This window comes from Emys orbicularis, chromosome 4, assembly GCF_028017835.1.
Source record: "Emys orbicularis isolate rEmyOrb1 chromosome 4, rEmyOrb1.hap1, whole genome shotgun sequence".
NCBI lineage: Eukaryota > Metazoa > Chordata > Testudines > Emydidae > Emys > Emys orbicularis.
Genome location: NC_088686.1, coordinates 108,352,722 through 108,380,082, shown reverse-complemented (window position 1 = coordinate 108,380,082; position 27,361 = coordinate 108,352,722). Strand labels below are relative to the sequence as shown.

The window sequence follows — 27,361 nt, the reverse complement described above, 5'->3', positions numbered from 1 at the left end:
AGTGTTAGTCTTGTAGCTCAAGTGGTAGACATTTGTGCTTCAATGTAAATTGTTCAGTTTCAAACTCTGCTGATTATTTATGATGGGAGATTGTTACAGTTGTAAAGAACAGAATTTGTTTTAAAAAAAACTAGGGAACTGCATGCAGAAAATATTAAAAGGACATTCTTTAGGTTGCAAATGCTTCGAAAGTTAAGAATTGCCAGATTTAAGGTTGCTTGTGCTTTGAAAAAAAGATGTGAAGATTCACTAAATGGTGAAATTGAGACTCTCGTGTAACCTTTTGTAATGCTTGTATTCTTGCCTATCCATGCTTTTTAATATATTTCTTCTACAATGTAAATTAAATGCAGCCTGCTTTTTTAATTAAAAAGAATGAATGTCTACTATAACATCAAACTCCCTGTCTGACCTACCATCCTTGTAATAGATGGATCAGCATGCTCAGGTCTCTGAACATCAAGAGACTCATGGGCATGGACAAGGGGTCTGAGGTAAGGCTGTTTGTGAAACTTTCACTACATTTATTTGAAGACCTGCAAATCTGTTACAACTTCAAGATACTGGAATCTATAGAACTTTAACTTATTCCCAAACTTTCAATTCTTGTATATTTAATATTCTTTGAGTGCAACTTGTGTAAGTTTCACCTCATGTAGCAGCCTTAACTTAAAATGCTGTTCTCCTTGAAACTATGGAAAAATGGCACCTTCTCCCTCTTCACCTGTTGCCCTGAACGGCTAAAACAAAAAACAAAACAAAAAAACTACCTTAAGAGCTAGAGATCTGCCAGTTTTGTACTAGAATGCCAATATCCTCAAGAATTACCATCATGCACAGATGGTATATTTATCTGAAGTTATTAGAGAACTTGCTTTTTTGAGAAAAAAATTAGATGTAGTTATTTATTGGCTTGTCACCTTAGGTCTATCTACCTAGGAATATGTCCCGGTGCTGATCAATAAAATCAGCAACAGATACAATGTGTATTGAAAGTTTAACTACTTTAAAGTAAATGGCAGGAAACAGTTTAATGCCATCACAGAAAACATGATCAAGACCTGGTGAAAGTACTTTAAATACTCTCAGCACATGACTTGTTACTGAGTTCAGACAGCTTTTAAAAACGGAAGTAGCTGTGGGTAGGTTCAGGCTTACTAATCAATTGCTATCACATGAACTAAGGATGGAATATTTGCGTAGGCAGGGTTCCAATTTGGGCTGAAGCAGCACTGGTAAGAGTACTAGAATTGTAAACTTCAGCACAAGTTGAAAAGGAAGACATTTTAGAAAAGGACTTATTGTGCATTTGGACTTTTAGCACAACTTTGATACATTATAACAAGTAATATAATTGCCAGTTTGTGATTTTGCTCAAGAATTACTGAAAGTTCCACACTACAAAATAAGTACCTTAAAACATTTCTTCAACAGGATAGCTCATAAATGTAGTCAAAGTTGTGACTCAGGCTTTTCCCAAAATAAAGCCTACAAACAGGCTGGTTTTGTTTGGGGGGGGGGGGGGCCGGGGGAATTACTTGAGGTTGACCCTACTTCTATATTCAGGCATTTGGTTACCTGTCAGCACCCTGTCCACACATGATGGAACTCTGTATGAAAACTACATAAATAATGTACTAATACAGTTTAAAAGGTTAGTATGCATAAGGCTGCCATATTTGACTGTTTTTCAGTAATAAAATATTTTTCAATCATGGCTCCTTCGGAAGTGTAGCTGGGGCCCAAGAAGTCAGGTTGACTACTAGCAAGTAGTGTCTTAATGTTTTTTATTTTTTTTCAAAAGGTAATGTGTTTAAATGGCTAAGGATGGAAGTTTTACCATCAAAAACTAATAATGACAACCAAGTTTTAGCAGGATTAATTGACAGTCTTCAAGGTGTTGATAACTGCGTTGACACAACAAGTATATATTAGGGTTGCACACTAAAATTAGCTAATAAATGAAACTGTTGACACAGCAGGTAGGTTCCACCAAGCTTTCCAAAAGGTGAAGAAAGCAATTACAATTTGTAGCTATTCTCAAAGAATCTAATTACATTCTCTGTGTATTTGATTTACCCCCCCCCCCCTTGCATTTGAAATTATGAAGCTGGCATGTACATTCTTAACAGTGCCTATATTTACATCTAAAATGATCGCTCTACACTTTTTGTATTATGTTCCAATAAAATGATGATAAATTAGAAATTTGTGCTTAGCCCTCAGCTAAGAGCTCCAAGGCACCATCTTAGGTTTTCATCATGTCATATTATCCTGGATCAATCTCCAAGGGAACCTGCAGTTATACACATTTACATCTATACTAAAAAAATCTAACAGTAATATCAGCTGGAAATTAATGAAGTATGTTGAATTTGATAATTCCCTTCTATTTTTAATTAGCTAGAAGAAAGTTATGCAACACCAGCATTTTTCCAAAAACACTTATGTGGCAAAACCACCATCATTCTTCCCAATGTCACATTTATTTTTCAGTTGCCATCATGCTGTGTCCTAATGAGGCAGCCTGAAACCTTAATGGATATCCCAAGTTTTCACCCATCTGTATGGTGTCCTTCTGGCTTATCCTGGAATGAACAAAGGGCTTTACTGGCCTTAGAGGGTCCGTTGCACACTCAGTCCCATAGTTGGCTTTGAGAGGCATGGCTAATGTATCTATTTTCTTGGACAGGCAGGCTCAGCCAGGCAGGATCCAAGTGTGGGGGGACTTAGTGTGGGGGAATCCAGGTGTCAGCTGAGAGGGGTGTGTGCGGGACAATCTGGGTGCAGGAGGCTCAGTCGGGGGTCCAGGTGAGGTGGGGGATCTGGATGCACATGGGCTTGTTGGTGGGTTTCAGGTGCAAAGGCAGTGGGACTCTGTAGAGAGGTCCTGGTGAAGGTGGTTGAGGCTCAGCAGGAGTGTGCGTGTGTGTATGAGGGGGCTTGGCAGGGGGTTCAGGGTGCTGAGGGAGTGGGGCTTGGTGGGATGAGGGTCCAGATGCAGCTGGTTGGGGCTCAGTGGGATGGGGGTTCAGGCATGGGGGCATCAGGGTGGTCCAGGTGCATAGGGAGTGGGGCTCATCAGGGTGGGAGTTTGAGTGCAGGGGGCTTAATGGGAGGAGTCTGGGTGCAGGGGCTTGGTGTGGGGGGGGTCTGGATGCATGGGGTGGGGCTCAGTGGGGAGGGCCGAGTGAAGGGAGCAGGGGCGTTGAGGTGCACAGGTGTTGGACATAGAGAGGAGCAGCTCCCAGTATAGTGACCTTTCCCATGCATGCTGAAGATCAATGGGGGCAAGAAGCGGGGGGGAAGGGAGGCATGCAGAGCTGGGGGAGGTTTCTGGGGGTGACCTGGCCCTGGCCACTCCATGCAAGAGAAATGCGCTCCTCCTCCCCACCCCCAGCCCAGCCGGAACTAGCCGCTGAGCCTGGCACAGGTTAGGAGCCACTGGCAGGAACGTCCCCAGCCCTGAGGTGGGGGGAGTGGGGCTCGGCGGGAGGGGGGGGGGGGTAAGGCTTGGCAGGGTGAGGGTCAGGTTCTGGATGCGAGGCACAGCGGGGGAGTCTTGGGGGGGCAGATGCACTGGGATTGGGTGGACAAGGGTGGGTCTGACCCGGCATCGGTCGGGGAATACCCAGCCCACCCTCGCAGCGATTTACCTCTCTGCTGGCTGCTCCGGGCACCCAAAACCAAGCACCTGCACTGCTGGGGAGAGGCATATGACCGCTCTTGTGGGTTCCCTTTGCTTCCCCGTCAGAAAGTCATTTTTCTGCAGGGAAGCAAAGAAATCTGCAGGTGACATGAATTCTGCCTGCACACAGTGGCGCAGAACTCCCCCAGGTGTAATGTCAGTAAGACCTTGTCTGCATTACGCTCTTTTCAGGAAAAGTCTCCCTTGTTGGCAACATAAGTGCAGCTCCTCTGGTGATAGCAATGATGGCATGACAAGGCACTGGTTGACGCTAGCATTTTAAGCACCCACTGTGAGTAAAGTTAGAAGAAAGAGTAGTTAAAATATTAGGGGCTATCTGCAACCTTGCTTGTTCTAGCACACCCACAGTTGTTACAATGGGTGGACCTGCAATAGCATTCATAACAGCAGGATTTTTTTCTGGGGAGGGGAGCAGGGAAAGAGGCTAATATAAAGTCAAAAAGGACCAAGAGGAACTCTGCCCTCATCATGAGAAACTTATGTGGTAATTTGTTAGAGAGTCACCTTTTCAGCTTCCAGTCTGAATCATAGAATATCAAGGTTGGAAGGGACCTCAGGAGATCATCTAGTCCAACCCCCTCAAAGTAGGACCAATCCCCAGACAGATTTTTGCCCCCGATCCCTAAGTGGCCACCTCAAGGATTGAACTCACAACCCTGGGTTTAGCAGGCCAATGCTCAAACCACTGAGCTATCCCTCCCTGCTATGAATGAATGAATGAATGAATGGTGTTTATATAAAAGCAACAATGGACATGGATAGTTCTCTACGGTTCTAATATATAAGTCACGCAACTTCCATATGCCAAAAGTCTGTCTTAGAACTGCAAGCTTTGGAACTGTACCAAGATGTGTCTCATGGCAAAACTCAAATCATTCTTCTCTAAAGAGATACTTGTCCTGTCTCAACTCCCTCATTAGGCACTCAAAGTGCAACACTTGTCAAGTGAAATTAATCTGCTGCAGGACTTACATGAATAAAGTGTCCCTCATCACTGATAAGAAATTTCAACACAGTCCTTTGGTTAGCAAGATAACACTTGAAAATTCCCAACATTTGAGATGTAATGTGTGATAGCATGTATGATATCAGATTATAACACCATAGCTCTCTGCAGGAAGTCTAATGAACAGTGATTGTTTATAAAGCTATCTTTACCCATGAAATGTTTAATAGCCTAGAAGATCTTTTTTCTTTACTGATCCTTAAGTGTTCCACAGCAGAAACTGGTGTTCAATTGCCAGCAGACAAAGTACACCTATAGGATGATTATGTGCTCTGACTGTTGTGTTATGATTGCTATATGCCCTCAGTAGTTGTGGATGGCAAAATGTCTTACCAGCTGGTGGAAAACTGTGCTGACCTGCTGTGCTCACTCATTTACTGGTTGTATTCTGATCACAATTTCAACAAACACAATAGCAATCACCAAAGATGTATAGCCCAACCTCTATTTCCAGTCTCAGCTCCTCCCACAGGAGCAGGGTTGCTAACCAGCACAAAGTGATGTGAAGAGAATGCACCAGATCAAATTTCAGCCCCAGCAAAGAGCTCTTTTGGCTGCTTGTTTTGTTTTTGTTCCCTTTCTAAAAAAACAACACCACAGAACTATTATACTGATCACAATAGCACACTGCCTGAACAGAGCACTAGACATTATGATTTTAGCTGTGTTGGGCTTAGGCCTACTAGCAGCCATTCTCTTCATTATTATCTTCGCAACAAAGATTCCTTCACAAGCATTTTCCCTTTATGGATGACAGAGTTCCATTGTGCTGATGGCTGCACATGTTTGAAAGAAGGAAACTGCAACATAAACTGAAGGTTGCAGTCTAACTTCACCTCCACTAATAGTGTCCAGATTCTGGAAGTCACTGCTGCAGGTACTGCAAAGTTTCTCATTTGTATTCTAAGTCACGGAACAGACAGCGCAGAGATGGCGTTCAAGATGTCCCAGCAGAACTCCTGGGTAGGGTGCCCAACACTGTATTTAAAAGATAAGGGACTGTTTTCTTAACATCCCCGCCCCACAATATTATTAAATATCGATAAAATAAATAAATAATAAGCAGCAGTACTCACCTACATTTACCAGGGGCATTTCTTGCTCCTTTTTGCAGCACTCAGCAACTCACGATCTTGTACAGAGATGAAAAAATAAGGGCCGACCCTTGTAATAAGGGACTGATAGCGACCCTACTCCTGGGGCACACATGTACTGTTAAGTACCTTCAGCAGAGTCAAGCATAAAAAATAGTATGTCCACCTCTAGGGTTCACATTTACTTGTTTGAGATCTTGAATGAGCTTTTGTAGTGCAACTTATTCATTCCATCAGCTATTTCTGCCACCACATGAGTGATTGTGGCCTGAGTGACTAGTCTTAGCCAGAATGCGACAGCCTGAAGGTTCCTAGCATCTACTGATACAGTTGTTCCAGTCTGGACAGCAATGCTATCTTGCCAGGCAATAAAGCATACAGTTCTTGGAGTTATAGTTTCACAGTGAGTCCCTTAAGGACAACAACAAATCTGGCTGTAAGCAAGTTGAGCCTAAACTTCATGGCTCTGCCTCTCAATCTCTCCTAGAGCTTCAGCTCCCATTATATCTGAAGCATAAAGACTATTCAGGTCTGAACTCAGAACTTACTAAAATATCTGCAGATTCATTACTCCGCTAAGCTATAGAAAAACTATGTGTATGAACAAGATGGTTGAGAACTTTTCTACTTCATATTTATACACCTTTAAATCAAAGGCATAAGTCTAATTTACTACAGGTAGTAGATAGTGTTAGCTTAGCAGCCACTATTTTCTGAAAACTTGTTAAAATAAATATGAGGACTAAGATAACTTGTGAGTTAAATTTGGAGTATTCATCACAGTTAGTTTTCATTTGTGCATTAAGATAAGAAACTTATCAGCACATGGAACAGTATGATATGGTGCTGAATGGGCTTAGAACCAAACTAGGAAGTGATTTGCAGGTCAGGATAGAGGTACATTTGTAAAGTTTAAACAGCACTTGTCCAAAAGCAGGCCTCAAAAGTACTTTTGAGAACATAAGATTCTTTCCTTACTTCTCTTAACTTGAGAAAAAGCAATGCTGTTGGGAGGTGCCAGATTGACAGCCTTGAAGATTCATGTCTGCTTTTGGGTCAAAAGACAAGTACAAGCTCTCTGCAACAGCTTATCACACTGGCTCAAAGCTGACTGTTCTGGAGGGCTAAAAGTAGTTCAGAATCTATATTCATTTAGGCTCAATCCCTTTTCAGAATCTACCTAATGGACTGCCAGTTGTGATGTCCCATCTCTCTCTCTCTCTCACACTCACACACACACACACTGTCTCTGTCTCTCTCACTCTCTCTCACACACAGCGAGCACTTTGAAAAGTGGACGGAGTGGTGCGCTCCAGTGGGATACCGTGGGTTCATCATCACATTCAGTTTCCGCAGGGAACGTTTGCAGCCACTACCATGCATCGTGTCTCTTCCCTCCATTTGTGCTGCCATGTAGAGAGTGAGGCTACATTAACAATGTGTTAAGTTAACCCTTGAGGGCTCAGCCAAGTGTTAATTCATCATTTAGCAGCAAGGCATTCCCTGGAAAACATCCCACCCTCTGACTCCACCATCTAAACCAAGCCTCACAATCATCATTGCTGTGTATATTATTACATTGTTGTTTATCAGTCTTTTGTCTGGAGAAAAAAAATTCCCTGGAACCTACCCCCCCCCCCTTTTACATTAATTCTTATGGGGAAATTAGATTCGCTTAAAGTAGCATTTTTCAGGAACATAACTACAATGTTAAGCGAGGAGTTACTGTCCCAGTATTGATGGCAACAAGCTTCTCCAGAGGCAAGGTCATCCTTGCCATCTGACTCTTCAGATGACAAGTAGGTTTTGTGAACAGTTTTATAGTATCAGAGGGGTAGCCGTGTTAGTCTCAATCTGTAAAAAGCAACAGAGGTCCTGTGGCACCTTTGAGACTAACAGAAGTATTGGGAGCATAAGCTTTCGTGGGTAAGAACCGGACTTGCATCTGAAGAAGTGAGGTTCTTACCCACGAAAGCTTATGCTCCCAATACTTCTGTTAGTCTTAAAGGTGCCACAGGACCCTCTGTTGAGTTTTACTAGTGAAAACACTGTTTCTACCCCAGAGAGAGCGAGATCCAGAAGAGCTACTGAAACTTGTGTCACCTAACGGACACACGGGATATCAAAATGACTAGTTATACCAGGGTGATAGAGTTCATAATTATTTATATATTTGAGATGTGGGGTAAAAGAATCTGAAGTATTTCAGACTGGTGGAGATGGTTACAAACAGTAGTTGTTACCTCAGATTTACATACAACCGTCTCTAATGGCAGCTGATTTTAGCATGCAGTTGAGAGATTGATTCCAGGATCAATGGGACAAAAGCCTTAAGACATTCATTGTGAAGAAAAAAAAAACACAGAAACTCAGTCAGTGCTGCATTCAATACTGAGAGAATGATTTAGTCTCAAATGCTAGGAAGTTTAAATAGGTAATCTGAGATATAAATGGATGGAGCAGTACTGAGGTTCCCACCAGCACCCCACATCTCCTTGAATCATGCTCTGCAATAGTTACTGCCTTATTCTTACTTGTTGGTGCCCGTGACAACAGGAGGTCAGACAATAATCTGGTGGTCCATTCTGGCTTTCAACTGTATGACTATCCTTTTTGATCTATTCTTTCTGCTGCTATCTGTGCTCACACCCCTGTACATGTGAGTTACTGCTGTAGGCAGCTGCATAGGGGGCCTTTAGGGGAGTAGGGAGGGAAAGCTTGTTTTCAAGGAACTACCCATCTGCTTTACAAAAAGAACAGGAGTACTTGTGGCACCTTAGAGACTAACAAATTTATTAGAGCATAAGCTTTCGTGGGCTACAGCCCACTTCTTCGGATGCATCTGCTTTACTCAGTCTTGGGAGCATGTTTGCAATGGGGAGTGGAGCAGTTCTGGTTTGTGTTCCTTGTTCCCTACTATTCTTCTATTCTGCCCTACCCACCCCCCTTGTCCCAGACTAGTTTATCACCCCACAAGTTAACATGCAACAAGAGTATGAAAACTAATGATTTCAAAGTGTTTGCAATTCTACATCTGTGGGCCCCACATACAGAAAAGAACAGAGCTTTACTGCAATACACATTTTCATTTCCAAGTACTGAATAATCGCAGGTACAGACACTGTTCATTACACATTGTATGATTACGCTATTGATGTTCATTAAGCAGAGTAAGTGTTACTGTAGGATTTTTTCAGAGAGTGACAGCTTCAAGCAGACACAGATTTTAGAGTTTAAAGAACAGAAGGTAAAGCCACAGAAAGAGCAGAACTAGCCTAAAATAAGGTAGAACTGTGATCCAAGGCAAGACAAAGTACTGTATTGTAAGTCACCAAGGTATAAAACCAGGCACTCTACTTTTTGGGGGGTTCTAGGAACTAAACACATTTTATTTTCTACAAGGAACACTAGAATAGGTTTGAAATTTATTGGCTAAAATTACTCTGTGTATAAACACAGAATGAGGTACATAACTGCCACACAACCCTAAAGTCAAAATGGAGGGGCTGATAAAAAAAAGTAAGCTCAATCATATACAGCAAAACAACAAGAAAAGCTTCTCTTTGAATGTTTCTTTCAGCACATCAGAACTATCTAGCATAGAGATCAAATGTTCTTGAGGGTTTCCTTCAGCACATCCAAACAGGCTCATCTTTTTATGAAGGGTTTGTACTCTGAAACAGCAGATGATCTCATTCTTCTAGGTGTTATTACACAGGCTCTTTTCCCGGGCTGTTTCTTAACACTGTAGCTAGTGTTTGATAAAGATAACGAAGCATTAGCAATAACAGGAATGCAGAGAAAAGGCATCAATCTCACACCAAGGAGATTGAAAAGCCACTTACGAAGCTACAGGAAGTAATACCTAACAAAACCCAAGTTGCAGCAGGGGAAAGAGTCTGAAGAAGTCTTGTTTCTGGTAGCCTTCTGCAAGCCCATGTGCCTGAATAAATTACAGGGGACTGCTGAAACTTGGCTGCACCATAACTTTGAGACTCTGAGCCTCAGGTCACTATACAAGCAACTCTAATTTCCAAGTCAAGAAGGCATAATAATAAAAGAATAAAGATGTTGCAGCGAACAACCACCTTCAGATTCTTGAGTTATCCTGGCTGTCTGGGTATTCCTCACCCAAGGGAACTTCTGAGGGAGGTATGACTAGGTGACACATTTATATAGCACTTTACAAACAATGAATCCTCAACATACCTCTTTTCACCTCTTCCCTACCTGGAAATTATGATGATGGGTTCTAGGTCACACGTCAAGCTAATGGCAGAGCTGCAATCAGAACTCAGTTCCACATTGCTGGGGCTCTAATTTCTAGCCACTCAACACTACTATCTAGTCCATTCTAACCACACATCACTGCCAAATCCAACTTTATTTATTGGAATACAAAGATAGCAACCTCAGAACACACCTATCTCAGGCAGTGAACACACAAACTCTCCTCAACATATTGGTATAACCGAAGAAGGATAGGAGGTACGCAACCATACATTTGGTGACCATGAAAAGGGCTGAAGTTATATAATTATTAGAAAGCAAAGAGGTTGCTTATCAATAGCTGTTTTTCCAGAGTCTGTATATTCACACTTATGGGATATGGTGCTCATGAAGTTGAGCTGTGGAATTGCCTTAAAAACTTGGCACTCACAGTTGACATTATCACCTTGTATACAAGGGAGTGGACACGCCCCCAATGACCTTTTGTTTCTTCTCCCTAACTACTGAGGTCTGATGTTATACAGAACTCCAAGGTAGATGGGACGGTGGATGGGTAGAGTGAATACACAGAGGCAACTCTCAAAACAGTAAATAACCTCTTCTTTGATGGCCTATATGTATTCCCCTTGTGGGAGATTAGCAAGCAGTGCTCTCCCAGGTGGATAATGGGCAAGGTGTTCACAGATAAATATGGACTGTAGCACTGCCCTCCCAAACCAGGCACTGGAGTGCAATGCTGAATATAAGTAGCATCTGGTGTAAGTGTGCATCGACTTCCAAGATGCTGCTTTGCACATTTGCACCAGGGAAACCTGCCAGCGGCATGCTACTGATGCTGCAGTGGCTCTTGTAAACCATGGGGCACTGGTTTCCTAGCTAAGGTATAACTATATTCTATACATCTACTAACCCAGTGAGAAAGCCTTTGATTGGTAATGGGTTCTCCCTTGGCACTTCTCCCTACATGATACAAACAAGATACTTTATCTTCTCAAAGGCCTGGTGTTTTCCAGGTAAAAACAGTGTGTCCTTAAATCTACAATATGGAGACAAGTTTCCCTCAGTAGAAGAGGAGTCTGCAAAGAACATGGAGAGAGAAATACATTGAGAACACCTTAGACATGAAGCTGGGATGGAATTGTGATGACTTTCCTTGTGGACCACAGTATAAAGTAGAATGAAAGCACTAAGCTCACTCAACCTCTCCACAGACATACCGTATATACTCGTTCATAAGCCGAATTTTTTTAGTAAAAAAGGGAAGCAACAGAGACGGGGGTCGGCTTATGAACGGGTATAGAAAGGGAGAGGTGGGACACAGCCCCTCCCGCAACAGAGGGAGCAAGGAGAAGCAGCACAGACAGCAGAGACAGAAGGGAAGAGGCGGGGCCAGAGTCTCTCCGCTTGGCCACGTTGCTCTCCCCCCAGCCTCTGAAGCAGCTGCAGCTCCGGGGCTGGCATGCCGCTCGGCCCCACCCCCTAGAGCAGGCTGTGGCTGCGCCGCATGGGCACCGGAGCAGGCTGCGTCCATGCCGCCCAGCCCAGCCCACTGGAACATGCTGCGGCCGCGCCGCCCGGTCTGGCCCACCGAAGCAGGCTGCGGCCGTGCTGCCCAGCCTGCCAGAGCAGCTCCAGCCAGGTCAGAGACATCCTCCCCTAGCCCTCCCCAGAAAAGGTGGGAAGGGATGGGATGGGGAGAGTGTGGAGGTCCCGGGCTAGGGGTGGGGTCACGTGGGGGATGGTCACAGGGGTTACTCCCCTGACTCCCAGCTTCTCCCCCACAAAAAATTTCCCCACCAGTTGCTGTCCCAGCCTGTCAGGGTAAGCAGCTGGCGTGCCGGGACACTTTGTTTACTTAGGTTTACCTCCGTGCCTGCGGACGCTCGAGGTAAACAAACCATCTCGGCCCACCAGCGGCTTATCCTGATGGCGCGGGAGCCAAAGTTTGCTGACCCCTGAATTATAGGGTCGGCTTATGAACGGGTTATAAAAATTTTCCATTTTTACTTATCCATCTTGGGGGGGGGGGCGTCAGCTTATAAACGAACCAGCTTATGATCGAGTATATACGATAACTGTTATCAGGAAGGATGTTTTGATTGATCGATGTTCAAGAGAGACTGGTAAAGAAGGTCCCTCCATCAATTTAGTTAGGAAAAGATTTAGGTCTTGAAGACAGGGACTCCCTAATGATGGGGAAGGAACACTTTTGTTTGTGCACTCTTGCGAAACACACACAAAGTTCACTCCCTATACAAAGTAAGGAGATGTAATCATCTTTTTCCTGCTCTACTTCTATAGAGGAAATGTTTGATTAAGCTTGATCAGTTTGAATAGAACATAATTGTAGTGATGGAACACATTCAGGTATGAAATAATTCTAAACTTTATTTTCTGAAAGTTACCATTTGGGGTACAAGTTCTCATGTTTGCTCACAGCCCAAATGTGCATTTCCATTAAAACCTCAACCAAAGCCTTGCATAAACATACAAGTAATTAATTTACAGTTCACATAGCAAACTTAGCTAGTTTATATATTGTAAAAGACAGGCCTCAACACATCAGCAAAGAGGCAGAATGAGTTGCCACAGAAACAACTGAATGCATTAAGAGATTTTATAATTAGTTATATTTACACATACGCATAGGAGCTCATTACAGTAAGAAACACTACACTGATTAGAGACTAAAATCAAAGACTTTTGTACCAGATGAGCTTATAGGTTGTAGTTTAGTTTTGCTAGTTTCATATTGACAGGACAAATGCTATATTGCAACACTTCTGCAAAGGATAGTTACCTCTTTGTATTGTAGGCTGTATCTTGTGGAGTTTCTTCAAGCAAGGTTACATATCCCAGCGCACATGTGAGGATAAACAGGACTGTTAAGGTGTGAGCTCTCCTGCAGTTCAGAAAAAAGTCAATTAACACTAGATCAGAATGGGGGGGGGGGGGGGGAGGGAAATCGTTACAAAAGACCAGCATATTGGGCTATTTTATTGAAAGCTAGACAGGCACTGGTAACACTTAAGGTGCTTTACATTTCAGTACATGTTAGATTGTATTTCTGTGCACTATGCAGCACAGAACATTGTCAGCATTAAACTTACATCCATGTGTCACAGGCTTATAAATTTAAAAAGTTTTCAAACCTGGTACTTTTATGTTTTCCCTTATAATGCTTCTCCACTGGAGGATTTGTAGAAACACTTGCGTAGTGAAGGGCATCAACTTGAAAAATCAACTTGACTGAACATTTTATACCAACTATTGTTACAAACACTTAAGATTACAAAAAGTGAAATTCTTTCCCGATTTCTCAGTATGTTTGCTTTGTGTATTTGAAAGCACTTTGTGTATTGTCATTTTCACTAATTCCCAGTACACAGTTAGTTAGCAACAGAAAAACTGACTAACTGAACAGAAGATTAAAAACCATCTAAATTCCTTTGAAAGCATCAGCACATACTATTTAGAGGTTGTTTTATGAGAAAATAGATTAATTAGGGCTCATATGTTGCTTCATCATTTTTACTGAGTGGAAATGGAGATTTTCCCTGTCACTAAACCAAACTGTATAGAACTGCGTCCACAAACAAATTTCAATCTAGAAATAAGGGAGAGTGAATTCTACAATTCTGCAATGTAAAATCTGAACAGTGAGTTCATATTTCACATTTAAAGAGCCCTTTAACTTCTTGATACTCAGAGCCCATTTGCTTATCATGAAATCCATTGCCACCATAAACTCAACACCACCACGTCATGCATGTACCTACTGATAACCACAAGATCATATATGGATATTTTGGCATTAAATTTGCCACTAAAATGCCACATTCAATACTTTAGCTATAGGTATAATTGATATGGCAGAGTAGGAGTGAAGTCATCATTTATATCACACCTAGTTTTTTAGTAGTATTGTCTACAGTGAGAAAATGTTTATAGAAGCTCACGTGAATGTCGTAAGAGTTAAAACAATAGAGTCATAAGTTGAGGCACAACGTGTTTGGATTATTATTGCTGCATGTATGTCTACTGATCTTAAACCTCAGAAATGAGGTATACAATAAACTGTAGTGTTGCAGCAACACAGTATAGTTTGAAGTTGACTATTTTTCATTATGAAATCCATATTTTCATTTACTGTCATTACTTTGAACTTCTCACTCTGGCCTCAGCCATAAAGTGAATGTTTTGGAAAGTTTAATGGAAGTCAAATCATCAGAGATCAAAGCATACCATGAAAGTGTTTAACTTTTCAGAACTATAGCACTAGTTTGCTACCAGATATTTAAAGTAACTTGGGTATAAAACTTCAAAAACAGGACAGAATTATCCTTAATGAAGGCTAGCTCTTTTAACAAGTTTGGTTGTGGCTCAAGTTGTGCTAGTCTTATATTTCCATACTCATTCATTTCCTTAAAATGCAACTCAAAGTGCTACAAGCAATTTTATAAAAATTCCCTCACCAGCTTGAAAAACTAAAGCAACAAATTAAATTGCCTTCTAAAATATAAGGTAAGTTCTACTCAGAACCACATTTTTCCAACAATAACTCAAGGTTTCAAAACATAATCAGCACTCAAACAGGTCTATTAATCTCCAAGGAAAACATGCAATAATACCTCATAGGCAGGTGCAATTCTCTTCTGCCACTTAAGAAATGTTCAACATTTAAAACTGTCCTTCCACATAATCCAAACAAAGCATACAGATTAACTCCAGAAACACATAGCAGTTGCTTAAGAACTAAATTCTTTATGATTTTTGAATATATCAAATCTTATTCACAGGCTTCAGAATAGCAAACTTCCTGCTAAACAGATGTATCTACGTTTTGACCAGAGCCTCTCTCAGAATGCAGGGGGGAGGGGGGAAAACCCAGATGATTCAGACATCACATACTTAACATTCATTGGCCAGTCATATGACTCAACTCCTATTTTACACAGCACTATACTAGTTTAAAAACTAGATACAATCCCTTCCTAAAGGATATTATGCAATAGGACACTGCGTGAGTTTATCTAATTTAGTTATCCTGAACATGGTCCCTTAATTACAACGAGTCACTGTAACAAGAATGCTGCATCACTGGAAGAAGCTCCATTCTTTCCCTGAAGTTTTCAAGGCTGCATATTATACAGATATAACTTAGAGAATTTTTTCACTTCAAGGTCCCAGAAACAAAGACAAGGTTTTCATCTCGAGGCCAAAAGACCAAAAACATCAAGACACTTGATCACAGCGGTTTCATTCTTTGTTTTATTTCTTAAATGTTCCTTTTATAAAGTAATCCAAGAGGAGGTTACAATACAGTCATGACTGCTGTCCTCATCAACTCCTCCGTCTACTTTAAGACATGTACCTGACAAAAACAATTTATTCTCAAAAATATTTTTAGTCCCTCAGAGCTTGCTAAATAAGATGTATTCAGCCTAGAAGCGTACCCTCATTTGAATAAATAGACGTAGTAAGTCATCTACAAGAACACACTGATGCTCTAATTTCACTCATCCCTTTATGGAAAGATCATCAAGGTGAAAATTCAATGCTCCTGAATGTTTCATGTGCTCTGGGAATTGTCCCCATGGCTCTGTTAATCTAGGTATCACAGCAATACCCTGACATTTAAAATACCAGGGTTTCTTGTTTAATATGCACAACAAGAACCTTTATGTTCTCATCACTTCTCTTTTAGCTTTTTATGAGTTTTCATTCGCAAATTGAAATTATAACCTAATGTCTTTGGTACCAAACTTTCAAATAAAGTTAGATTCACATAAATACATCAGTGTGACAGACGTTCATAAACTGGAAATACACAATCCATGGTTTGGGTTTTTCTAGAAAAAGGGGGCTGGGAAATTCACAAATCTGTGTTGACAGTGCCAGCAGGTGTGTGTGTTAAGTACTAGGACAGGGGTAGGCAACCTATGGCACGGGTGCCGAAGGCAGCATGCGAGCTGATTTTCAGTGGCACTCACACTGCCCGGGTCCTGGCCACCGGTCCGGGGGGCTCTGCATTTTAATTTAATTTTTAATGAAGCTTCTTAAACATTTTAAAAACCTTATTTACTTTACATAGAACAACAGTTTAGTTATATATTATAGACTTATAGAAAGAGACCTTCTAAAAACGTTAAAATGTATTACTGGCACGCGAAACCTTAAATGAGAGTGAATAAATGAAGACTCGGCACACCACTTCTGAAAGGTTGCCGACCCCTGTACTAGGAGATATGATACTGAGCATAGCAATACCTAACTTTTAGGTGGCTAGATAAATAAATCAATCACAGGCTTTGTGAATCAAAGTGTTGTTTCTGAATTAGGAACCTAGGTTGCCTATGCAATGAATGGGCAGACAGATCCCTTAGACTCCAATTTACAAAACCCAGCATACTAGGCAAGTAGCCAGAGAGAATGACTTTGTAGCCTGGTTGTTAGGGCATCCATCTAGGAGAGAGGCGGGCAAACTTTTTGGCCTGAGGGTCGCACTGGGTTTCTGAAACTGTGTGGAGGGCCGGTTAGGGGAGGCTGTGCCTCCCCAAACAGCCATATATGGCCCGGCCCCTGCTCCCCCTCCCCCCCGGGACTCCTGTCCCATCCAACCCCCCCTGTTCCCTGACGGCCCCCTGGGACTCCTGCCCCATCCACCCCCCCTGCTCTGTCCCTGACTGCCCCTGGAATCCCCGCCCCTGACTGCCCCCCAGCACCCCATCCAACCTCCCCTCTCCTTCCTGACTGCCCCCATTCAACCCCCCTGCCCCCATTCAACCCCCCTATCCCCTGCTAAGGGGCTCCGTGCCTGTGAATGCTCCAGGTAAACAAAACATCCAGGCCCGCTAGCGGCTTACCCTAACGGGCCAGGAGGCAAAGTTTGCCAACCCCTGAAATATAGGGTCGGTTTATGAAAGGGTCATACAGTTTTTGCTATTTTTACCTAACCATCTTGGGGAGTCAGTTTATAAACGAACGGGCTAATGAACAAGTATATACGGTAAATGAAAAATATCAGTATCTCTATCAGTTGGCAGCAAGCTTTTTGATAAAATACTGTATTTAACAGCAATGGCATCTGTTTATTTTATTAGTTTAATTATACGGATTTAGAATGTGAATTTGGACCTGATCAATGTGCCACTACTGCATACATATGAAACTCAGGCCATTTAGCATGTTTATATTTTATGATTACCGATGGAGTGTATTGTAGATTACAAGTGCAGTGTAAGATTTACTATGTAGCTAACTACCCATTTTTTTGCTTTAAAGTGCTTGAGTTTTGTAAATGATATGATGGTGCACTGTCCATAGCAAACATACATTTTTAAAGCCTGTTTATGCAACTTCCAAGTTTGTTTTAAAAACATCTTGTGTGTCGTTTTCAAATAAATGAAATGGAGGTCATAAGATTATTAGCTTGGCCAGCACCATTTGCTCCTTTAATTTTATCAATTCCACAGATAGCTTTGCTGTGAGAAGAAACTGGCAAAAAAATGTATTGTCTGTCCACATTGCATCACCCCAGTGTATTTATAAGGATCCTGGAAAGAACTTGTTGACAAGGCTGCATTATGTAGAAGTAATCAGTCATCCCAGTCTCTCTGCCTTTGCTTAATGAAAAAGTTAGTTGAGGACAGAGGTTGTAAAATATTCTCCATCAGCTTTTCCTTATGACAGTTTCAGTGACTGAATCATGTCTTGCTTTCAAATGGCGGCAATTCCTTTAAATGTTTAATATTTCTGCCCCTGAAAACTGATGAGCCAATGAAAAATGTACTTAACTTATCTGTATTTACAGATCACTTACTACTGTGGTATACAAGTGCTGTTCATGAATTTTTTTTAAAAAGTGAGATTGCCTGGGAATACTCAAAAAATAACTTCTGTGATGTAATAAGATTTCATTGGGCTGATTTGGGGGAGGAGGGCATCAAACAGCAAATGCTTCAAAAAGCTATTTCTAAATCTTATTTCTGTAAAGGTAGTAGCTACATTTATTCAAAGTTAGAACTTGTTCTAATTAACCAAAAAAAACATGTCTTCAGGTTTTTAGGGTTGTCGTACTATTGGTCATTTTTGGGAGTTTCAAGGGAGAGTAAAACCTGCTTTATAAAGGAACTGTTACAGTATTGACGAAGGAGACACCATTAGGTCTCTTTTCTTGAAGAATTAGGACTTGAACCCTTGTTCTGCAGAGAACCACAAGCTTTGTATTACTGGAAGTAAAGGAAACTCTCAGGCACCAAGCTTTCAATCACATATGCTTAACTTTAAGCATGTGAGTAGTTCCCCTGAAGTCAGACTACTCACATGCTTAAAGTTAAGCATGTGCATAAGAATTAGGCTCCAATCCTACAGTGTTAAATGTCCTTGTGTCATTGGAAGCTATATACTTTCTTTGCTTTAACCAACCATAGAGGGCAACATGCTCACAGAAACAGGGCCTAATCCTCTTCTTAATGGAGCCAGTGGCAAGACTCCTACTCAAATCCAAGGGAGCAGGATTGGGCCCCTGAAATTATTCAAATACCAGTAACTTTGCTTAGTTACAAGCCATTTTCTTCAAGTACAGCCAGCACACAACCTTTCAAGGAGATTTCACTCTATGGGAAGTTTAAAGTAGAAGCAAACTTTTGAGCTAGAGGGAGACACAGTCAAGCTTTTAACGGCTAACTCAAACAGTTGACTGATTTGCATCAGGCTTTGCATAAACATTGTCTTCAAAGTATGGCTGGTGGTTTAAGCTAACCCAGTTTCCCAATCCATAGTTACCGAGGGACAAAATACAGGGTTTTAGAGTGAAGGCTGATTGCAGACTTAAATAAGGAAAAGCTATTGTCGCTCCATTATAAAACAGATTTCAGTAAAACTACATGCAGTAAAGGCATGAAGTATTTTTTTCTGCTGCTCTACTTCTATTCTTTTTAGAAACATGCAACACATAACTGTATCCCTTCCTGATTTATATGCCACCCCCCATTTCTCTCCCATATTTGATGCTCTTTTATTGCTTTCTTTCTCATCTACCTAAACCCCAGAAGAATAACTCAGAACAACCACATTGGGGCAAGTACTCTTTTTGTATATATATTGCGGCAGTGTCTGACAGGCCTAAGTAGGTTCAGCACCCTGCTGTGCTTTCTAGACTGCAGCAGATACAGTGCTTGCCCCAAAGAGCTTAAAAATCTAGGTTAGAGCTTCAAAACTTAGAGCTTTAAAGCTACAAAAAAACAGGGCAATCAAGAAGTACCTGCTATTGGGCAATTAACAAACCTTGAGTACATTTGTAAAGGTACATAACGTCCTTATTAAATTTCTGTACATACTTGTGATGCTTGATAAGGATATAAACACCCATTTTTCTTGCCATAACATTCCCCCCTGACCCCCACTTCAGTAATGTCCAGTGGTATTTCCATGGCAGCACCAATAGCAGCAATTTGAAGACTAAGGTTGCAAAATTAATTTTTCTGCTGGTGGGAAAGGTAAACACAGATTCAGACCTTTTCTATACTATGGAGTTTGTGACTTACAAGAATTAGTTTTAAAACTGATCTAGCTAAAAGTCAAACTCCTAATGCAGATGCATTTTAAACAAGGCTTAACCTTATTTAGGGCTTTTGCATCACAGGTTCATGAAAGTTTAAATAATTTAAAATCAATTTAGTTAAACCAGTGTTATTTTTTTAATATAGATAAGATTAAAAGGGATACAAATAAAAAAACCCAAAAGAAACACTTGAATTAAATTATTAAAAAACAAACAAAACCCTCAACTAAGGAGAAGGAGAGAGCGTGCCAGTGGGCAAAAGTTAGGTTAGCCTTCTAGCAGTATGAAACTGATTTATTCCCCCCCAGTGCTTTTCTTCTGACCTCTGGATTCCAAAGCAATTTACAAAACAAGTCAGATGACAATGTTTCAGGGATCTGAAGCAAGAGGGCTGAAAGAACCCTTTGAGTGCCAATACCTCAGACACAGTGTTCCTGCCACACTAGTCCCTAGGACAGACACAGCTCCCCTGTCCCCCAGTCTCTTCACCCCAAGAGCCCTGCAAAACCCCTAATGCCTCCCAATCACCTCCTCCCTCCTGCTCGAGTATTTGCACTAAAGAATTGCAGATATCAGTTTTAATGCTATTTAATACTATCCCCAGGACACATACTCAAGTGCAGGGGTGGGCAAACGTTTTGGTCTGAGGGAAACATCTGGGAATAGAAATTGTATGGCGGGCCATGAACGCTCACAAAATGGGGTTGGGATGCGGGAGGGCTCTGGTTGGAGGTGCGGGCTCCGGGGTGGAGCCAGAAATGAGGAGTTCAGGGTATTGGAGGGGGCTCCAGGCGGGAACAGGGGGTTGGGGTGCAGGCTCCAGCTGGGGATGAGAGATTTGGGGTGCAGGAGGGTGCTCCAGGCTGGGATCAAGGGGTTTAGAGGGCGGGAGGGGGATCAGGGCTGGGGCAGGGGATTGGGGCATGGGGAGAGGCTCAGGGGTGCAGGTTCTGGGCGGAGCTTATCTCAAACGGCTCCTGGAAGCCGCGGTATGTCCCTTCTCCAGCTCCTACGCAGAGGCGCGGCCAGGCGGCTCTGCACGCTGCCGCGTCCACAGGTACTGCCCCTGCAGCTCCAACTGAAAGCTCCATCCCTGTAGCTCCAAGCTGAACAGAAAGCGTCAATCACAAGGAATAGAGAGGAGATTAAAGTAAAGAGAGTGGAAAATGAGACCTCAACTGGGCTCACCTTAAGAACTATCAATTCATACAGCATAGCAATATTAAGAGCTTCAAACACAAAGACTGCTCCCTTCTTGAAAGGGGTATAGCGTCTATTAATAGAGTATGGAATAAGAAACGTTCATACAAAGCTGTCCTCAAATCTCCTATGTTATTCCTCCTCTTTACCAGTTGGTTAAGCCATTAACCTCTTTTTCCTAATGTCCTCTTGTAAAAGCCTCTTGTCATCAACGTATAGTTCCTAGTTTGTCTGGGACCAGGAATACGTGCAAATAAGCAGTGACTTGTCAACATTTCATTCAGCGGGCCACTGTACAAATTGTCAGAAAAAAATCCTCTCCCGCAATCCCTCACTGCTTGGTTCTTGAAGGGTTTCATTCTGCTGACCATTAGGAGAGGCTCCACTGACCAAAAGACACAACATTAGAAACATCAAAATAGAGGACCTGCGCCATTTAGACTAGAATTTCTGCAGTTCTAATTTCTTTGTCAAGTCCCTAACTTGTCTTCCTCTAAAACAGCCCTGAAAAATTTCTATAGAAACTGTACTAGCACAACAAAATATCAGTTCTAGCCCTCACCCCTCTTCATTATCCACTAGAATTCTGTTCCTGAATCTTGTGTGGGGACTCCATGTTTCATATACACCTGAAAATGAGATACTTGAGGGCTTTTTAACATAAGAGAGAAAGGCATAACAAGAACCAATGGCTGGGAGTTATAACCAGGCAAATTCAAATTAAAAATAAAAGTACTTTTTCTTTTTTAAAAAGAGGGGTGATTAACCATTGTTACAAGGGAAGCAATTGATTCTCTATTTGAAGACTCCAAAAAAAATAGAGAATGTCTTTCCAGAAGATGTGCTTTAGTCAAAGAAGTTATTGGGCTCAATACAGGGGTAACTGAAATTCTATACAACACCAGGCCACAAGAGGTCAGACTAGATGATCCAGATGGCCCCTACTGACCTTAAAGTTTATGACTATCAGCTACGGTGGGTCGATGTGAGACACTTGAAATCCCTGCATCCAATCCCCTCTGACTGCTGGAAGGGACATTTATTCTTTGTTCCCAAGAGTCCCACAACTACCATGAGAATGGGGATTAGCAGCACACATCCCCAGCCTACTGTAATGAGATGAGTCTCTGCTACACTATTCCTCTCAGCTTCCCTGCTGCTAAGGAGGAGGTTTTTAGCTGCTGTTCACCCTGTTTTCATGTACTTCCAAGCAAATGCACTCATAGTTAGCCCAGGCTGCAGCAGAATGAAACAACCCCACGAAGACTGAGAAAAATGAAAATGGACCACTATTCTGCAACTTGCAGAAACTGAGCTGCAGCTGTGGCACTGGAGCTGTACGCCTGCAAACTTACAAAGACAGCACTGCATTAGTTATTATTTGTATAGTGGTAGCCCCATGAGAGTCAGCCCCATTGTGCTAGGCATTATACAAACGTAACAAAAGCCAGTCCCTGCCACAAAGAAGGCTTTCTTCACAACCATAAGAGCAAGAAACTTCCAATGAAAGTTTAGAATCTGTGGAAGACGATGGACGCACTTGCCCAGGGTGAGCAGGAAGCTTTCCTGACTAACTGTATACTTCCAACCCTGCTCTAAAACCAACATGTTTTGCAATCAACACAAGGGGTAAATATTTAATGTATTTTCAGGGCAAGTGCAAAAATTGAAGAGAGGGCTATACTGTGTTAGCCTAGCTCAACTGTAGTAAGGTTTCTTCTCCCCCTATCCCTCTTCCCCTTGTATTTGACATATTTCTGCTCCTGACAAAAATATGCATGACCTCATAATACAGATTTAACATTTTGCAGTTTTAGTAACCCTCAGTTAGGACACACAGCACCAGGTTCATTTTCTCATGCCAAAAAAAGCCAATTTACAAAGTTTAACTACATTCATATCTGGGTCTGTTTTAAAGCTCTGCAAAAGGTGTTATACTTAAAGCTAAATGTTAAAGTTTCAAAAGAACCACATTTATGACAGTGAAGCTACTTATGCAAATTAAGTTGTATTACTTCTAGGAAGGGTTCCTTTTATTGTGTCTACAAATCTATTAAATACTTTCCATTTCTCACACTGGATAGGCCACACCAGTAACTGAGTTCAGACATCGGTGGATTTCAAGGGTAGTAGCTCTGGGTCCTATGTAATTCACACAGACACAAAAACAAAAGACCATAATCTTATTTAAGTAGTCAGTGAGGCAAACCCAACATCCTGCTGGGTGAGAACTAGATTGCCATATCCCTCAATATTCATTGAAACCTCTATGGACACTTTCTTTGGAAATTTTGGCTGTCGGCGCTTAAATATCATGATGATAGGCACTACAGAAAAAACAAAGATATTATTGCTGATTATGCTAATTCTACAACACTGAAAAGTTACACTGCAGTTGTAGTGTTTGCCCTCCACTGAAAAGTTACACTGCAGTTGTAGTGTTTGCCCTCACTGTTCTTCTAGTGACGACCAAGCAACGCATGGGAAATACTGTACATTAAAGAAGCTCTCTCCTAAGATAGCCATGGAGATAATGGCATATTTGGTCAACCTAACTCTGCTTAGAGTGGCAGGTATGAAAATAACAGCATTATTTATTATGGCATTTTTGATGAATCTAGTATATTCAGATACCAGCTCTAATCACAACACCTAATACAGACTTTTAATGACAAATTCACTTAAAGCCTTCATGTAGAGGAAGGCCCTACGAAAATGGCAGAACACGCAGCTATTTCCACAAAATATAACCAGGAAATTCAGAACAGTATTAGAATTTTTAAACTTTAAACAATTTGGCAAAAAAAAATGACATTTAAAAACACAACAAACAAGTGACAGTTTTACCCATTTTCCATTTACAAGGTGGCACTATCTGTAGACCTCAGCGAGATCCGGTAATAGAGCCTGGACGTGGCAAGTTCCCAGAGTGTTCTCTCCCAGATAGTTCCTGCACCCTGAAGATAATGTTCTTTCCTAGTCAGATATGGTACAGCAGGCTCCAAATAATTTTCTACTGACTACCCTGGGATCTAGCAGCATCTGGATATTTCTTGCTGAGATTTAAACTAGCAGAAATGTATCACAGGAGCCATCAAGATCAACACATCCCCTCTTTCATTACTGCCAAAACCAGCGGATCCAGAGCCAGGAGCTTCTCACTAATGCAATGCTCAAGCCAAATCAGATCTTCCTCTGTTCATGTTTTTCCCCTCCTACTGAGCCTCTCCTTTCTAGTGTCAGCTGAGCATGTTCTCTGTTCTGTCTGTAGATCAAGCCAATGAATGCATTTCTTTTTAAAACAAAATTTTAAAGATACCCAGTAATTTGATTTCCTTTTCCAGAAAACAATGGCATGCAGCTCAAAAAAGTCCCAGAGAAACATTATGGGAACTTATACACATAGAGAGCCAAATTTCTCAAGAAACTCTAGAATGGAAGATGATGTTGAAATATTTCCCTTTGAGGTTTTCCAGGTATGCATGAATCTGTCTCAGGTGACAAATTCAACAAAAATGGAAATGAAGCTCAATTTAATCATTAGCACTAAGATGGACTATTGACACATTTCAGATGAAAAAATCATGTTTACCACATCTTGTGGAACTGACATGCAGTAAATCCAAATGAAGCAAGTTCCACCAGTCAAGTGGACTAAGTAAAATTGGTTTTACCTTTCTGGATCAATAAAGAGGTATTACATTATGTAAGACAAGCTATGTGAGGGGGAATCCCTTTACCCTCAAACACACACAGCTCTTCTGATAACTGTGTACATGGTGAAGAGAAAATAACACATGGAGATGGAGTATGAAATTCCACTTTCCTAGAAAGCAGTGTGTGAGGCAATTCATTTACAGAGTAACTTGGTGAAGAAGTGGGAGAGATGTCTTGGTGAAGAATGAGGCTGCCACTCACTAGATGATTTGGAGGAAGCATTAGACAAATACTGTTACATAGTAAGTTCTACTACAGGAGAACAAGGAGTGCTTGATTAGTGCAGCAAAACGCTGAGTGATTTAATTTTGTTAGTAACTGGATTTTGGCAGGGTCAGAATGTTGCAAAAGCCCAAGAGTCAACATTAGAGTACTGTGGGTATTTATCTATGGGAAGAGGGATTATCACTCACCAGAAGAAAACTAAAGGGAACAGAAAGAAATTATGTAAATTAGAAATGTTAAAGAACTAGAGAGAGTCGTCTTGTTTGTCTTTCCTCTTCCCCCTGAAAGTAAAGGACAGAATGTATTCACTACTGCTCCATCCCAAGGACTGGTCTAAACACACGTCTGCACCACTTAAAATAAATAAATTAAAGCAATTTATTTGAATTATCCACACAGAGACTTGCACCATTCTAATTTTGAAATAAAAACAGCTATAGCTTAGTTAGCTAGATCAACATTAGCCATTTTTATTCCAAAATGAGTGTCTACAGACTTGAACTGCAGTAACTAAATCTGTTAATTCACACCGAAATGAAGTCTGCATGTAACTCATCCTTAAGTGATCCAAGCAACATGGCTTACGCATCCAATTCATGGAAGACTTTAACAGCCAAATATTTCTCAATGCCAGAAAATGTGTCTTGATCCTCTGCCTAAAGTTTCCTTTGTTCAGTTTTATGCAATTACTCCTAGTTATACCCCTCTGGTGCCATTCTCTCATTCCCTAGTATTACCGAATATCAAATTGGGAAACTAGCAAGACAAAATACAGCAAAAAGATTCTGGTTGCAGAGACCACACCCCACTCTATTGTGTCATAATTCTGGACCTTTACTGTAAGGCAGTGGTTTTCAACCTGTGGTCTGCAGACCCTGGAGGTCCACAGACTATGTCTAAAGGGTACGCAAAAGGTTGCTGTTCCCATAGAACAGTGGTTTTCAACCTGTGGTCCACAGACTATGTCTAAGATTTCAAAATGGGTCCGCACCACCATCTGAAATTTTTTAGGGGTCCACAAATGAAAAAAGGTTGAAAACCACTGCTGTAAGGGATTACAGATCTGACTGCCTATTTGTTTGACAACAACAGGAAAGAGCTGTGCAGGAACTACACAAGTTATATTTAAAGATAGGTGTGACTGGGAGGTTAAAGGACTGAGACTATGTCTACACTAGACAGACTCTCCCGTCAATGTAATTAATCCGCCCCCAACAAGCGGCATTCTCCTACTGACATAGCGCTGTGCACACAACCGCTTATGCCGGCATAATTTATGTCACCCAGGGGGTGGAATATTCACATCCCTGGGTAACAAATTTTGCCAACATAAGTGGTAGTGTAGACATAGCCGGACATTCATCAGGGTGTGTTACTGAAGAGCTGATTAGATCTATAGGCTTGGGAGCTAGGTGTATCATTCACCAGAAAATGGAAACGATAAGAGCAATAGATGGAGAAGGTATTGGCAGGAAAGCAGAGGGTATTAGCATCACTCACTAGAAAACACCAGAGTGTCAGATACCCCCCTCCTCCACATATCCCAACCATATACCCCCCATGCCTTCTGGAAGTAGGTGATAGAGGCAGAAAAGGTGGTTTAATGGGTATATTGGTGTAATCACCAACCAACCAGGTGCGGAACAGCTTGAAGGAAGACGGGGTGTTAGTGGGGGCATGTACAGAGGGGGTTAGTCAGTAACTAGAGAAAGGGTGGGGGATAGGGGCCCTGGCCACTCCCGCTGGAAAGAGCTGGAGGTGGCACCGGGCCCCTGGGCTAAAGCTGCTGGCCAGCACTGGGGTGAAAGGCTCCCTGGGTGTCCTACAAGGACTGAGTAAAGGGAGTTGGGCGCTGGGATCAGAGTGCACAGGGGATCCGTGAGTCCCGGGGCAGGGCCTTTATCAGCCGCTGGGGCTGGCCGGGGGGAGGCAGCACAAGGTCAGTGAGACCCCGGGGGCTGGCTAGGGAGAGCGAAGGGGCCAGGCTCGCTCGGGCTCGGGGGGGGGGGGGGGCGGTCTCTCACCAGAAGAAGGTGTTGGTGCCGTCGTCGTACACCTCGGACTCGGTGCTGCGGCGGAGCCCGGGGGCGGCGCTGCCAGGGGCCGCGGGCGGCGAGTCTCCGCGGGAGCCCGGGGGCGCCTCCATCACCCCACCGTCGGGCTGCTCCTCCAGGGCGGCCTTGCTCAGCGCCCCGCCGTGGCTTCTCCTCTCGCCTCGCCGCATAGCGTCGCCCCGGCCGGCGGGGCTCAGGCGGCTCCGCGCTCGCCCCCACTCGGCTCGGCCGGCCCCATCGGCCCGCACCACCTCACAAGGGGCGACCCCGCGCACGTAGGTCACCACCCGCCTCTACGTGCGTCGTGCGTCAGCCCCTCCTCCCGTGCAGCGACTGCTCTCACTGCGCGTGCGCAATCCGAGAGGGCTGGTTTCTGGGTCGCCAATTGGTGCCCGTGCGCCTCCGTTCTCTGGAGGTCACAGCAGGGTCTTCTGCGCACGCGGCTCTGACTGGACCCTCTCCTGATTGGGTGTTTGGTTGGGGGCGGGGCGCAGTTTCCCGGGGCGTGGCTTTGGTTGGCGCGGGCCCGCAGCAACTGAGCCCCAGAGGCAGGGGGCGGTT

General features: G+C 42.6%; 1 protein-coding gene across 1 annotated transcript in view; it reads right to left on the bottom strand.

Moving 5' to 3' along the window:
- Positions 1–26,970, bottom strand: part of PTDSS2 (phosphatidylserine synthase 2) — a 71,996-nt gene extending 45,026 nt beyond the window's left edge. The window contains exons 1-2 of the mRNA XM_065404178.1: positions 26,771–26,970; positions 12,840–12,941 (exon numbers count right to left, since the gene is read on the bottom strand). Coding sequence (XP_065260250.1) covers positions 12,840–12,941; positions 26,771–26,970 — 302 coding nt within the window. The remainder of the gene's footprint in view (positions 1–12,839; positions 12,942–26,770) is intronic.
- Positions 26,971–27,361: the final 391 nt, after the last annotated feature.